Source organism: Rhinolophus hipposideros (genome assembly GCF_964194185.1).
Source record: "Rhinolophus hipposideros genome assembly, chromosome: 21".
Lineage (NCBI taxonomy): Eukaryota > Metazoa > Chordata > Mammalia > Chiroptera > Rhinolophidae > Rhinolophus > Rhinolophus hipposideros.
Genome location: NC_138067.1, coordinates 35153820 through 35169665, shown reverse-complemented (window position 1 = coordinate 35169665; position 15846 = coordinate 35153820). Strand labels below are relative to the sequence as shown.

The 15846-nt window shown below is 43.9% G+C and overlaps 1 protein-coding gene across 3 annotated transcripts in view; it reads right to left on the bottom strand.

Annotated features, from left to right (window-relative positions):
- The window catches only part of GARRE1 (granule associated Rac and RHOG effector 1), a 71576-nt gene that overhangs the window by 9730 nt on the left and 46000 nt on the right, over positions 1–15846 (bottom strand). For all 3 annotated transcript variants that reach the window (XM_081032951.1, XM_081032952.1, XM_081032953.1), the window contains exons 5-12: positions 15610–15819; positions 11397–11537; positions 11092–11187; positions 10813–10974; positions 8441–8599; positions 6203–6300; positions 2622–2747; positions 462–1495 (exon numbers count right to left, since the gene is read on the bottom strand). In XM_081032951.1, the coding sequence (XP_080889077.1) occupies positions 462–1495; positions 2622–2747; positions 6203–6300; positions 8441–8599; positions 10813–10974; positions 11092–11187; positions 11397–11537; positions 15610–15819 (2026 nt within the window). The remainder of the gene's footprint in view (positions 1–461; positions 1496–2621; positions 2748–6202; positions 6301–8440; positions 8600–10812; positions 10975–11091; positions 11188–11396; positions 11538–15609; positions 15820–15846) is intronic.

Below are 15846 nucleotides of genomic sequence, written 5' to 3'. Positions count from 1 at the left end.
TGTCTAGGCCAGGAGAAGCCATATTCTGTGAAGGCAGGCAGGTAGGTACCTACCTACCATCTTCCATAGGTCCTGTAGTTTAGGCAAAAAGAATCACAGGACAGGTTATGTAAGTAGGAAAAAAGCAGCCCACAAAGGGCCAGCTGCCTTGGCACCCACAGATGGAAGGCCCAGACTTGAGCCCAGCTTAACCACGGGACTTTGAGCCATTCAAGTAACTTCTTCTCTTCTGCCTTCATCCTGTCCTTTGTACAAAGAAAAAGAGCTCCACTTACCTTCTCAGCCTCATTCTCACTACTTCAAACCTTTGCTAGATCTGCCCCATACTAACCACCACACAGGTAGAAAGGGTCTTTAAAGTCACTTCCCCACAAGTCAGGCTTCAGCAGACCGGTCCAGTGAAGTCCTCAGTGATTATATTTATGTTAAATCCCCGAGGTGGGGAGCGGAGACTCACGTACCTGCAGGATCAAAAGGCAGAATCTCTCCCAACATTCCAAAGACTCCTTCACTTTGGTCACGGTTTGGCCAGGTGTTATTTCTAGGTCCCTGTGGCTTCTGCCCCAACACCTCTGACATCACATTATCCATATAGCTGCTCACCAGACCCAAGCTGTACAAGTCAGAACTGAGATCAGATATGCCAGGCCATTGGCCAAGAGGAGACAGACCCGCTCCAACGGGTTGTGCTGGCTGCTGGGATGAGCCATGTACCCATTTCCCAGGGGCCCGAGGCTGGGGCGGGGGCTGCTGCGATCCAATAGGTTGTAGCAGGTGTTGGTAGTACTGGACCTGGGGTTGTTGTTGCTTTGGGGACTGCTGCTGAGGTGCCAGGCCTGGCTGGGGTGTCAGAGGTGTGTGCGTCCCAGCCTGGGGCGGCCGCGGTGGAGGGGGCACTGGCAGTGGTGGCTGCTGTGGCTGCATGGCTCCTGCCTTTTGCTCAGTCACCATGGCTGCGGCAGAATTACGCCTTGTCACTAATGGAGAGCCCTGATGTGACTGGCCCATATTAAAGCCCGAGAGAAAATCTATCACCTCCTGCATCTCCTGATCTGTGGGTAAGTTCATACCCTTCTCATCCTTGCCGTCATCCCCTCGCAGAAAGTTGTCATGCCTCTCCGTGAGAAAACCATTGGCCATTTGATTACTGGAATTCGGAGCTGACTGTGAAGGGTCTGTAGTCCTAGGGAAACTACCAATGTTCAAAATGCTTTGTAACCTTGAGTCAACATTACTGGGCACTTTGGCCTTCTCTTCTGAACACCCAGCTATGAAGGTGTTTTTGGAAGGGGTACTGAGGATGGAATAATTTGTGCTGCTGCTAGAGCTGCTGGTACATGAAGCTCTCTTGGTGAACCGGGATGTCAGTTTGGAGAATGTCTTCTGCAGGCCACCTGAAGATTTGTTTCCATGTCCAGAAGGCAGGTCAGCCTGGTTCCCGAAATCACAGATCTCCCTTTGAAGCTGGATCTGTATGCAGGGTAAAGCTTGTTCCCTAATAACAGAAATGTATTAAAAAAAAAAAAAAAGAAATATACAAATTTGATATTGAAATGGATCTCTTTGCATTTAAGAAAGACTTTAAGAATTTTCAAAAAAGACCTCTCTGGGTGGTATTAGGTTCATATATTTTATTCAATGAACACCCAAGAGTTTTAATTAAGTGTGCATAATAAGCACTTACTATCTATATTTATTATTTAAAAAAAAAATCTACAGCGTCTAACATAGGACTACAAAAATGACATCAGGATTGGGGCCTGAGGAGTCTGAGCAAAACTCTGTAACTGCGGCACAGGAAAGCAAAGCATGGCTAGAGTGGGGGATGTGACTGGCAGAGGCCTGCTTTGTGCCTGGAGGGCAGGGACTGAGAGCCTGGCAGATCCAGCAGAAGGACAATGGACAAATCCACAAAGCAAAGAGGGGTGGGTGAGCAGGACTCAGGGACACTAGGCAGCACTGTTGTCCTTAGAAGTACTTTACAGACAGTGCCAAGAACAGATGGATGTTACTTCTAAAGTTTTCCCAGGCACTTTCTTCTAGTCTGGAAGAGAGCACTGGAGATAGAAAGGGTACTGGGCGGGAGCTGAGGCAGATGATGGCTGCTGCAACCTCACTGTTCTGGGTCTCTGTGTGCTCACGAGTTAAGAAAAGGGGAGGACGCATGGCTAGATGTTTAAGGTTCCTACCTGTTCTAAGGTGAACAATTCACAAAGGGATAATCTTGCAACAGTCAGCTACTTTCAGATATAAAGTTCATGCAAGATATAAGTACATTTTCTAAACATTTCTCTGCTCTTAGTTCGTAAGGAGAACACAAGCTGGGTTAAAATCCTCTTGATGGACTTCCTCTCAAGTGATAAAATAAATGAAGGCAGAAATGTTAACAAACTGGGGAGTCGGGGTAAAGGGCACAGAGCAATCCACTGCACTATTCTTGCAACTGTTCTGTAAGTTTGAAATTACTCCAAAATAAAACGTTACCAAAAAGTTCTCTTTCTTGTGTTATAGACTCACATACTATCAGTGACGTGAGCACACATGTAACTCTATGTGGTCATACTGTCCCTAGGTGTGCACCTGAATGCAAACCAATTCAAGTGACAGGTGGGGACACCAACCTCCCTGCCCTCCAGCGGTTGAGGTCCAGGACAGCTGTGTAGAGCACGTCCACCAGACCCAGGGTCTTCTCGGGATCCAGGCTTCTCTGCAGCAGGGACATGGTAGCGGGGTCTTCTTTCAGGCACCTAGGCACAAACCAGGCTGTATTAGTCTCGGCTGCACTTCTCTGCAAGGGTGTTCCAAGCAGGCCTCATACAAAAGGCTACAGTTTGCACTGAATAAAAATTTAGTAATTATAAGAACGTTTAGAGCATGACAGGGCTAACAGGAACTTGTTGCTGTGCAAAAGGAAGAGGAAGCAATGGGGTCTGGGGTGTCCATGGATTTCTAACTAGAGTCCAATCGGTAGGAAAAGAAGGGTTCAGTGGAGAGGCTGCCTTCCCGGGGCCCTAAAGCCCTCTCACTGTCCAACAACCAGCCCCAGCCCTGACTTTCCTCTCTACCCTGCTGAGAGTCCGTGGTCTGGCACAGTATCGATTCCTTTGCAAATTCTTTCCTTGATGCCCCTGACCCTCCCTTCCTGTACAGCTCTACACACCTGTACCCAAGAAATTGAGGATCAATGGAGGGAAAACCCTCACAGTCTGCCACCAGGTTTCACCGTAGATTTCAGGTAAGAAACAAACATGACCTTCCCATAAATTAATTTTTCCCTTTTCCAAGATGACTGCTTCACCGCTCCTCCCCTCTCCTTAAAGCTCTGCTATCTCTACCGACTCGCCGGTTCTTTCCTTTCTCAACTCTCACTTAGTTGAAAAAATACGTAAGCAGATGGGTTCTACTTCATTCCCCTCTCCACTAGTTCCGCCATCTCACCTGTGTCCCCGTCCCCACAGCCTGCCTTTCCCTCCCGTCACAGCAGAGGACAGAAACAGGCCCTGCCCTTACCACAGGCTGACCTCCACCTGAGTGCTTCACGCTACCCTTCTGCTACCACCCTAAGAATACAGTAGGAGTCCCCAACATTGACTTTAACTTGAGAAGAAATAAACCTGGGAGGTTGTGAGCTGGCCAACCTCAGGAACCAGGCAACGAGGTAAACGCTGACAGTGCCCAACCAGCCCCTGGACTCCTGGGAGAGAATTCTGGCCAGTGGACCTGGCCAAGATTCATGCATCCGATTCTCTCAGCCTGGAGTCACTGATTATCAGGACACATTGCTCTATGCTCCCAAGCCAACTTCTGCTTGTGATTTGGCTGGTCACATGTTTGTCCACGAGGAGAGTATTTGCTGGTCATGCAGAAAGGAGTCCTACAGTTTCTGGTGATAATCATTTCTCTTTCTGAAAATCAATAAATTGGCACTTTTATTTTATTCATCAGTCTTGTGAGCTGATCAATAAAATCCCATTAAGAGACTACATCCATTCTTTTGACAAGTCACTCAGACTTGCTTAAAACTCTACCTGTTCTTAGATATGAATCCGAGTCCATTAGGGACCCTGCAAGTCTTGGCGTCTACGACCTCCCTCACCCCCCTTCATCATTACCTACCGGATCTCCAGCCACGCTGGTTCACTCCTCTGGCCTCTGCTGTTCCTTCTGCCTGCAATGCTTTCCCCACCCACTCTGCATGGCCAGCTCCTCTTAGATTTCACATCTCCTAAGAGGCCCTTCACGACTGACCTCCTCCTCCAAAATAGCCTCCCCTCTCCATCTCTACCCCAGTTATTCTCTCTCATATGACATCATTCTACTCTTATTCCCTTCATACACTTGCCAGTGTTTGAGCTTAACTCTTATGCCTGGTAGCTCTTTCCCTGCCTCCCCATTACAAACTCAGCTCGGGTAGAGGCAGGGACCCTGTCGGGCTTGCTCATGATTAAGTGCCCAGAGCCCAGACAGTGTCTGTCACATAGCAGACATTTAATAAGTATCTGTTGAAAGAAAGAATGGATTGCTTAAATACGATACTTTAAAAATCTAAGTATTACTTTACTGAGATTGTTTAGAAAAAAACACATCTGGAAGCTGGACACTTCATTTTAATAAAAGCAAAAAAATAAATTCTTGACTGGCTTTGCTATAATTTCATTTTCCTCAAGGTGAAGTAAAGCAATCACTTCTGTTTGATTTTGTCTCAACAAGCACATATTTTATAATTTGAAAGAAGCGGAAAAAAAACTTTGTATTTTTACCAAAAGCAACCAGCAGAGGGAGTCTCTCCAAGGAATCACAGTCCAGAAGGTCTTTCATGGACGTGCAATGAATTACAAAGGAAATCAGTCATAGAGTTTTGAAAGTACACTGAAGTGTTAACCATTGCAGTACTACTTGTTTAAATTCACCCAATTATCCAAAAGTGCAAACTGTCTTCTTCAAAATGAGAATCTGGGCTAAACTGAGTATCTTTCAATAAGAATTCGAATTGGAAAACAAATTAGGAATTCAGGAACACAAAAATCTTACAGAAAAGTGGGCTTTTAATTTATTGTTTGATACGAATAAAGATATGTATACAAATGACCATTCATTTCAAGAACCAATATACCATCTGAATAATCAAATTTAAAAAATTGGGGTGGGAAGACTCATAGAAGCGAGGTTTAGAGACATGAAGTGAACTGTCAACCCCTACTTGATATATCAACCAATTCTCAAACGTGTGGCACAATCTACCATGGACTGGACCCTCATATTTCAAAAAACTGCAGTTTAAATACAATTTGAATGCACTACCCAGCTCCCACTTCAGTCCACACAGGCACCAATAGTGCCACTATTCCTTACTGTCTTTCTCTCTTCCTACCTCAATGCTTTAAGTATTTTCTATATCGTTAAAGAGTCATTCAGATGATAACTTTAGTAACAGAAGTCTTCCAACATATGCTTAATTTTTGCTGTTTACTGCTAAAGCTATGATGCCGATCCTTGTAGCTGGATCTGTCCATATGTCAGTAGATTAAATCCCTACAGGAGGAATTGTGGAACTGAGGTCATACCCCATATTTTAGGTTTCTGACTGATACACCAAACTGCCCTCCGGAAAGGTGGTGTGATTTATTCAACAACTTCCGTGCTTATTTTTGTACAGTCTGGCCCAAACCTAGTATTATTATTCTAAAACAATTTAACAACATGATGGGCAAAATGGCATTGTATTGCTTCCTCACTTTGCATTTCTTTATTAGATGACGTATTTGTTGACTATGTCTTCTAATTTACCTGTTCATGTACCTTGCCCATTTTCTTACTGATTTGTAGGAGCTTTTGTTTTAATAAATTAAGAATACTTTATCCATTGTAAGTTTACAAATATAATAATTAATTATTGCTGGTTGTTGCTGGGACAAAGGAGGGGAAGGAATTCTATGTTCTAGACTTAACTTTATAGAAACAAAGGGGGACTTCATTCCAGTTACATTATAGGTCCATGAGACTATTTTTCAGGTAGCCTGGCTTCCTCATCACAGACCGATAATCATGACACATGGCACTGACACACTGCCACTGCCCATGAACCCACACAAGCAGAAGACATGTCCTGTCAGCTAGCATAGAGTTTGTCCAAAACACAGCAATCTTTTCAAAGATGTGCAAACATCTATCAGAGCTTAGGCTTGTGTTAGAGTCACATTACCATGTGGACGGGACTTGAACCACGATTCTGGAGCCTTCTAAACTGATTTGGGGGGCATAGGCTTCTTTATTTTCTATCTGTGCCGTGTCAACTACCACCTAAGAGAGAAACAAAAACAACAATCAGCTTTCAGAGAAGAAAATGGATCACAAACAAATCCAATACCTATTGAACCTATCGATGCTAAGTGACTCTGGCAAGAATTATTCCCCCAGCAAGGCAGTTATGCAGGGGCCAGCTGGGAGCCCCGTGGAAACAACAGTAAGTAATAAAGATGACTGAATACTGTAATACTTCAATAAATAGAAACCAACTTCTGGGTGCAGGATGTACTGAACTTTGCAAGCACTGTGGCACTTCTTCCAAACTAGAAATATGTTAGGAATAACTTTGTTTCATTTTCTTCGTATCTTTTAAATTTGTGCACTTGAAAGAAGTAAAAATGTCATAAAAATTCAAACCAATGCTTCAGAAAAGCCCATCTGTAATGACTGAATACAAGCCAGAAGTGGATGACGCTTTTTTTTTTTAAATCGTTTTATCCTCCACCATTAATAAAAACAGAACTACTTTACGAAAGATGAAGAACTAATCCTGCCTTCAATACTCTCCTCCAAGGAGGAGAGCCTTCAATACAACACAGATGACACAGTATCCTACGTAATTTAAAGAGCTTGACAAAGTGATGAACATGTTTTTAAGTAACTAAAACAATTTTAAGAAAATAATCATAAACACTTTAAAACCAAATCCCTAACATATCACATGGGGTCAAGCCACACAGACTTGCTTATTATGATTCCAAATTCAGCCACTAATGGGGCTGATTTCCATCGCTGTAAACAGAGTTTCCACAGCTGGTCTGCAATGTCCTTTAGAAAAGACTTCCTGTCCAAGTAATACCTATTGTTGGACCAGGCAGGTGTTTCCTCTCTCCTCCCATCCCCAGAACCATAATCTAAAGGTTCTTTGTCAGCCACACACACAAAGGTGCCCTGGGATCAAGGGGTAGGAACTAGGAAGAAGTTCCTGATCTTTGAATAACATGGAACTGTTTTTTTGAAGCCTACAATGTTTTCTCAAAACCTGTGTATTCTTCTGCCTTATTTTTTGCACAGTTCCTTTCTGGAGGCCTGATTTGCGCCATGGTTCTCCTCGTTTCAGCTAAAAGGGTCTTTGGGAGCATTGATCAATCTCCCAGAGGCAGTGGGCTCTTCCAGACTTCAGCAGGGAATCTCCAGTTTATGCCTGTTTCCAGGGTTGCTATGCTACGAAACAGATCCTAAAGGAAGTGCGACTCACCACTGTAGACAGGCTCTCATCTGTCCCCTGCAAGGCAGCAGCACCCGGAGAGGGGCCACCTGATCCTTCACCCACATGAAACAAAAGGACAGCACCCTCCCAACACTTCCTTTCATGAATAAAGTAGGAATTAGACTAAGAAAAAGCTCTTTAATTTCCTTCATTTCTAATTAGCTTCCTTTAGCCTCTGATTGAAATGCTGTATCTTTTCAAAAAGTAGTCATTTAATTCTAGAACGTGGGATCAAATCCATCAAGTTATGTGGGCCAGTGGTGTCAAACAGAAAGCTAACTGGTGATTTCAGATGTGGATCTCCTGAACCCATCCAACTTTGGCAAGTTACTCTTCTCTCCAAAGGTGATAACACCAAATTTATTTCTGAGTTGATATTGCTATTTTATCGCTAAGAAGCAGACCGAGAGAGAGCTGGGCTACAAAGTGACTGGATGGGGGCATTACTTATACTGTTGAGGTCTCTTGGAGGTGACATGTGAGCTGACATGAGGAAGATGAGGAGGAGTAAGTCATGTGATGATCAGAGAGGCGTATTCTCAGGAGACAGGACCATCAAGTGCAAAGGCCTACGACAGGTTTGGCTTGTTTGGGCAACAGAAAGACATCCACTGTAGCTCCAGAGGTCAGGTCAAGGGGCCCTATCAAATCATTACTTATGTAGTGGTTGTCTTAAAAAGAGGAAAGCCTGAAACATCATTTTGTAACTAGGTTCTCTGCCAACACATATTATCAATTTATAAGAGAAGAAAGGAAAGATATTTTAATGCTGCTCTTCCTTTACCTTTTCTATCTGGTCGAAACTCTGTAGCACCGAAGAACTTTTAAAATTATTTAGTATTTTCACAAGTGCCCACACCACATCCTTACAAGCTTGAAATGTCTCTCTCCTCTCGCTCTCATCCATCACGCATGTTCACTCACCAGTCCAGCCTGGCCAAACAGCAGCTGCACAGCAGTCTTGCAGGCGCCCCGCCATGTGGATGGGCACACCTGATTCAGTACTTCAGTCACAGGAAAATCATCCCTTGGTGTGATTCCATTATAGCAGCCTGCCTCCTTGATCAGCTGTAACATTGTATGCTATAGATTGATAACGAGAGTTCACATTTCAATATGAAGTCATACAAGGTACAAAAATGTATAGATTGAAATGCGTTTACAAGTACACAGTAGTCCTTTAAAAAAAAGCATTTTGTTTACGTACCCCCAAGTCATGGAATTTTAATTTCTTAAGTAATTATCATCAGACACTCTCAGAGATTTTTTTCAACCCTATAGAGTGGTCATATATATATATATATATATATATATATATATATATATATATATTTATGTATATACATATATACGAGGTCTGATCAAACAGTATGGTGAATGTTTAAATTTAAAAAAAAATTATGACAGTAAAAGACACACCATTAATCCCCTCAAAATCCTCCTCCTTACTTTGATCACACTTATCCCATCGTTCTTCCCACTTTCTGAAGCAGTACTGGAAGTCCTCTTTTGCAAGTGTTTTTAGTTGCGCTGTCGTGGCTGCCCTGATGTCCACAATCATTTTGACTTTGGGGAACGGCCAGAAGTCGCAATGTGGTGCCAGATCCGGTGAATAAGGTGGATGAGGACACACCGTAATGTTTTGTTATGTTTTTAAAATTTTTTTTATTGTGGAATATTGGGGAACAGTGTGTTTTTCCGGGATCCATCAGCTCCAAGTCAAGTCGTTTTTCAATCTAGTTGTGCAGAGCACTGGCCCATGTGGGAATCAAACCGCCAACCTTGGTATTATGAGCATGCGCTCTAACCAACTGAGCCAACCAGCCACCCACTGGCAGCTCAGCTCCAAGTCAAGCCGTTGTTTCCAATCTAGTTGTGGAGGGCAAAGCTCACTGGCTCATATGGGAATCCAACCAGCAACCTTGGTGTTAAGGGCACTGCTCTCTAACCAACTGAGCCAACTGGCTGCCCCGTAATGGTTTTATTTGACAGAAAGTACCGTACCGGAAGCGATGTGTGACATGGAGCGTTGTCTTGATGGAGGATGATTTACAGCCCATTTTAAAACACACCTCTCAACCGTAGCTCACATGCAACTGACTGCACCAAACAAGTTGAAACTTGTCACAAATTGTTACTAAGGTTCAATGTGCTGCTTCCCATATTGAAGAGGATATCCTGCCTTTCCATTGGATGGCGCTCGGTAGCAGTATTCACCGTTTGTTTTGATCACAATGGAAAGGTTCCATGTCACACATCGCTTCTGGTATGACAATTTTTGTCAAATAAAAACATTACGGTGTGTCCTCATCCACCTTATTCACTGGATCTGGCACCATGTGACTTCTGGCTCTTCCCCAAAGTCAAAATGACCATGAAAGGTAAATGTTTTGAATCGATTCAGGACATCGAGGCAGCCATGACAGAGCAACTAAACACACTCAGGAAAGAGGACTTCCAGAACTGCTTCAGGAAGTGGGAAGAACGATGGGATAAGTGTGTTCGAAGCGAGAGGGAGTATTTTGAAGGGGATTAATGGCAATGTGTCTTTTACTGTAATAAATTTTTAAAATTTCAACATTCACTGTATTTCTTGATCATACCTCGTACATTAATACACACATAGTATTTCTACACTAGCACAAAACACAGCATTATTTAGCAATCTGCTAATGCAAACGGGTTGAAGAATTTTGAATTCTGAATCCCTCTAAATAAGGAGACAAAAATCGTCTGGTAGAATACCAATGAAAACCTCAACTTTATTATGGATGACCAAGTGGTCAGGTATGCAGACTCTGAAAACAGACTGCATAAGCTCCAATTCCAGTCTACTACTTTCTAGCTGTGTGACCTTGGGCCCTCGCTTCTGTCTCTCCCGTGGGGAAAGGGGTACGCTCATGGGTGAGCATTAAAGGACACAGTGCCTGGCCCACGATGCTCCACAAATGGTCATCACACTGACAAGAGTTCGCCTCTTACTAAATGCACAAAGTCCACTGAAACATTAATCACTGTTACAGTTGAGTAACAGTATTTTACAGTGTACTTTCAAAACCCTTGATGTTAAACATTTGAACAAAAGTATGAATAAAGCTTGGCAAGTGTCTCATTAGAAATTAAGTTACCATAGTCTGCTATTAAGACACCAATCTCCTGAGAAAGGTGAATGCCTCCCTCCTGCCTTCACTTCAGTTTTGTTTTTTTAATCTATATTCTTTACAAGCCCTTAGGTTTCCTTAACAACTCTGTTTTCAAGTTCACACCCGGGTTGTTGGAACCCCATGGAAAGCTACCGTCTTAAGTTTCAGATTGTCAGCGGCTGACTCGTTGAAGGAGACACCCTTCAGGAAGTGCGACCCAATCTGCACCGGGACGGTGGGCAGCTCACACTGCATGGGCTGCGGGGGCGTCTGCCTCCGCCCTGTCTGCTGTGCTTCGGCCTCGCTGCAGCAGCCCTGCAGGAAAAGGGTTGGATGGGAGAGGAGAGGTCACCCACAGCTCATCTGGCGAGACACTGGGTTCACTTGTCTGGTGACGCTGCCACGCCACCGCTCCCAGAAGGAAAAGCATACCTGCAAACTGGCTTCAATCGCCTTTGGATTCAGGTGGAAACCAGCTTTCATTGCATATTCACAGTGGCCTAAGCTTTCCAGAGCTATTTTATATGCCTGCAAAGAAATTGTTTTCAAGAATCAAGATTATATAGATTATAAAGAGAGTCCAATGAAAATAGAAATTTTAAATTTCTAAAGTTTTTAAAACACTTAAGGCCAACTACTCTCTTATTATACTTTCCAAATGGTTCAACGTCACAACTTGAATTCCTTCCCTTGTTCCTATCCCTCAAGCATCAACGTGCCAGTTCTGAGAAACTTACTTGCAAAGCACTGTCGATTTTTATGTTTAGTTCTTTTAGCTGGTGCTCAGGAATCGCTGCACTTTGAGAACAGAAGAGCTGTTGAACTTCAATTCCTGCCAGGCGGCCATCACAGCCTCTTTCTCTTAGTCTAGATGTTGCCTGCAATATAAATAGTGACTGGTAGGTAAAAGAAGATGCCACAGAACTAGCAAAATTAAAAAACAAAACAAAAAAATCAACTGAAATAAAGCAAGAAATCATCTAAGCATCAGATGTAAAACAGACGTTCTGCATTCCTCATGTGAGCAGTCAGAAATTTTGAAGACTTAATCAAGCATCTTAAAGCCAAAGCAAATCTGACATAGTACTATCTTATTTAAGAAACGCTGGAAAAAAGACTTCCCTACCTGTTATTTATTTTCTATAGATATATAAAATATTTGTATTTTAAATTTCTCTGCTTTCAAAAGACAGATAACCGAGAGTATCGGCATTTGGAGTTTCCAGAATAATAATAATAAAAGGAATGCACACGGTTGGGTGTTCCCCTATACCAAAGTGAAAAGCCACACCAATACAGAACAGGGAAAAAACAACAACATTGGAACGTTAAAGGAAAAACACAGCTTTTGAAATCTGCACAGAAAAATTAAACACTTATGGTTCAGTCGTTAAGTTTATGAAGAGTACATAAACAGGATAGAAAAGCAAGAAGAAACTAATCCGTGTCTTGTGATAAAATGCAAGTTACCGATACATATGGTTCAGGACTAGAGAATATAAAAACATATATATTTAATTTATTAGGAGGAGGGCTTCACGATGAACTCTCAATTTTTTAACGTCCATTTTTGTTGCAATAATATTTGTGCAACAAATGACATTTTTCAACAGTTACTTTGTTCTTCTAGGCCAGTGTAGGAGTGTTAATGGTTACCAAGATTGCAGGACTACAGTTAAGCAGCTAGTGTTACTTAATGCTATAAATATATATGCTATAACTATAATGCTATGAAGTTCCAAAGCTTCACAAAGCATGTATGTATACCACTGTAACCATTCCCTGAATCCTTACAGTCTCACAATTTAAAACCATGTGACTCTCTTTCTAAGAATCCTTTATTCAGTCCAACAGTTAGCCCACAAGGTCTTATGTTAGGTGTCACTGGATAGACAGTGGAGCACAAAGCCTGGTCTCTACCATCTTGGGGCTGACGGCCTCGGGGGCCGAAAAGACAAACAAGTAGAACATTTAAAAATTGAAAATGGAGTAAAACAAACTGAGGGAAACAGGAGCATCCTGGACACGGAGAAATCAGCGTTTAGGCTGAAAGTTTGAGGAGGAGGAGGTAGTCAACGGTAGTGGGGGAGGGCGTGGGGAGGACAGGCAGACATGTTGGCAACAAGCTAGAACCAAGTGAGCAAGGGGGAGCGTGGTAAGCAAGGCAGGGGCCAGACTATAGTGACTGCGCGAGGGCATGGGGCGAGGTCCACACCTTACCCTAAGGAAATGGGGAGCAGTGTCACCCAGTGTTAAAGGGAGAAGAGAGAGGAAGGATGGCAAGACTGGGAAGGGACAAGGAGTCCCGCTGCTACAGGTGTCAGTGAAGAGCAATGACTCCCTGAACTAGGGTAGTGACAGTGGACATGGAAAGAAAGGGACAGATCTAGGGTATTTTGGAGGTGGGACCTGCAAGCCTTTCTCCTGACCCGGCTGTAGATGTGACAGAAAGATCAGAGGATAAACCTCAGGCTTCTGGCATGAGTGACCCAGTGTGGAATGGCACCACTTGCCAGCATGGGGAAGATCTGGGGCGGAACAGGTGTGTGGGGAAAGGTGAGGCCTGAGCCACCTGGACACCTGAGGTAAGCAGAAGCTGAATACAGGGGCCTGGAGCCCACAGGAGAAGTGGACTGGTCACGCATTTGAGAGCCCCCAGCACAGAGTCCCAAACTAGACGGAGACTCTCTAGACATAAAGGCGCCTACAAGTGAGCCTTGAGAAACTCACATTCGGAAGCTACGTTGAAGAGGAGACGCTAGCAACATAGATGGAGAAAATGGCCCAAGAGGTAAGAGGGTAACTGGGAATGCCTGGATCAGAAATGTCACAAGAGAGGATTTTCAAGCACTCATGTTGCTGCGAAGCGCTGAATGGAGTCAAAGAGTTCCCGGATTTGGCAACACAGAAGCCAGCAGTGACCTTGACAAGAAAAGGCATATTCTCGTGTAGGAGTGAAAGCCACATTTCAGTGAGCTGAATGATGCCATTCATATAAAGTTTCATATTGTGTAAAATAACACCTTATATTATTGATGGATATATATATAGAGAAAGCAAAAATATAAAAATATGCACAGGAGTCACAAATGCTACATTCAAAAGAGGTTACCTCTAGAGGGGCAGGACTGTGAAGACAGGAGAGGTACAAAGGGACTCATCTGCATTTGGAATACGTAGTATTTGTGAAAAAGAAAAGGCATGAGCAGATGTGGCAATATGTTAAGATTCATTCGACAAAGCTAAAAAGAAAATGGATGGGTATGTGTGCCATCTCCCACATGCTTGAAATGTTTCATAATTTTTAAAGAGTGAATCAAAGGTGAGGTGGACAATCCTTCCAAGAAGTTGGCTCTGAAAAGAGCAGAGACACAGGGCAGGACACGGCGGATTTGGGGTTTGTAAGCATGTTTGTGTGCTGGTAAGAGCATGCTGAGGAGGGCGGGGGGGGGCAGAAAACACAGGGTCCCATCATGAGGGTGGGGACAGGGCAGGCCCTGGACAGGAGGACAGGGCCCCTCCTCCACTATAATGAAGGGGAGGGACGAGAAGAGGGTCTGACAGGGAGTAGGGGTGTCGTTTTGGTGACGTGATGAAGAGCTGCTCGCAGCAGCAGTGGACTCTGTTTTCTCAGCCTAGTGTGGGGGAGGAACATTGGCTGGACACGAAGTAAAGAGGGCAGAAAGGCCTGGCAGACGGAAGTGGATGAAGGAGAAGGTCAATGTGAGGAGGTCAAGGGACCGCAAGGAGGCCTCAGGCGGGCTGGGTTCTCAGCAGGAATGATGCCAACAGGTGGAGTGGAGAAGACGGTGAGCCAGGTGTGAATGGGAGCTGCATGATCAGGAGGTTGAAGCCCAGCAGCCAGGAGGACACAGACGATTGTGAGATGACAAGAGAATGGTCTGGACCCCACTGCCCGGCCACCTGCAACAAAGTCAACATGTCCCACTGCCACATTCAACCCCAATGAGCATTTCAGGGCAAAAGAAGTAACAATGCAGCAGAAGAGCAAACAATTAAAATATGGAAATTAGAGAATGTAAAATGTTAAAATGTAAAAAAAAAAAAATCACATTGAAAAATTTGATTAAAGGAGAGAGGAAAAAAATAGGCAGACTAGGTAAACGCTGTGCCTGTCACCTCACATGACCACATTAAAATTACAACTAAATGAGAGAACAATCTACCTGCAGAACCATCTGAAGTCTGGCTGAACAGAACCTCTGTAACTAAGGATATAAAGAAGGAGCCATGTTGAGACTGACTGACAGAGAGAGAGAGAGAGAGAGAGAGGGAGAAAGGAGGAAGGAAGACTGATTAAAAGAGATGTCTAAAACATAAAATGAAATACTTCGTCAATTTAATTATGGAATGATTCAAACTACATTTTCTATAACAAATCAATACTACTCCTTAACCATAAATTATCTTTTACTCTGTAAAACAGAAAAATACGTGCTGAAGTCTTTTCCCTGCCTTGGAAACAAAGGAGCATTAAAATGTCTATAAGAAATGTCACCAACCCCATCCCCACTAGCGGCCTGGCTGACCACTTACCCTCCGCTGCCAGCTCTAGCCTGCCTTTACAGACTTAGGCTCCAGCCTTTTCTCCCTGGTCCCTCTTCCTAGAAGCTTTGTTACACTGATCCTGGCTGGAGGAAGGCTCCCTCCTCATGCCTCCACCACAGCCTCTGATCCGTTTTTGTAAGCCCTTTCTCCGAAGAGGCTGTGAGGACAGACAGGCTGTCACACCAGTGCCTGGTGCATGCCTGGCACAAAGTGGGCATTTACAAAGACATTCACTGTCAAAAGAATGAACAAGCTACTGATAACAGTTTAAAACTCACATTTCTAAATAAAAAGGCTCTCTTCAGAACCAACAGGCAGAGGCCCATGGGAGCCTCTCCTGTTTGAACACAGGGCAGCAATCTCCCCCAAAGTCAGGGTTACCTCAGCAGCCCCCCGCCAGGATCGCACAGCTTCCTCCAGTTCGGGTGTGTGGCCCATGCCAGATAAGCTGCCGCCACTGCTGCTGTTCTTTTTTTCTGGCACAACCACTTCGGCAAAGCAAGAGTGAGCCACGGGCTGGACCTTCTGTAACGCCTGGGTCAAAAACTGGAAATGGACCTGCACCACGGTCAAGAAACATCGCCCCAACACCTGTGAAAACAAGAGAGCCAGACGTAT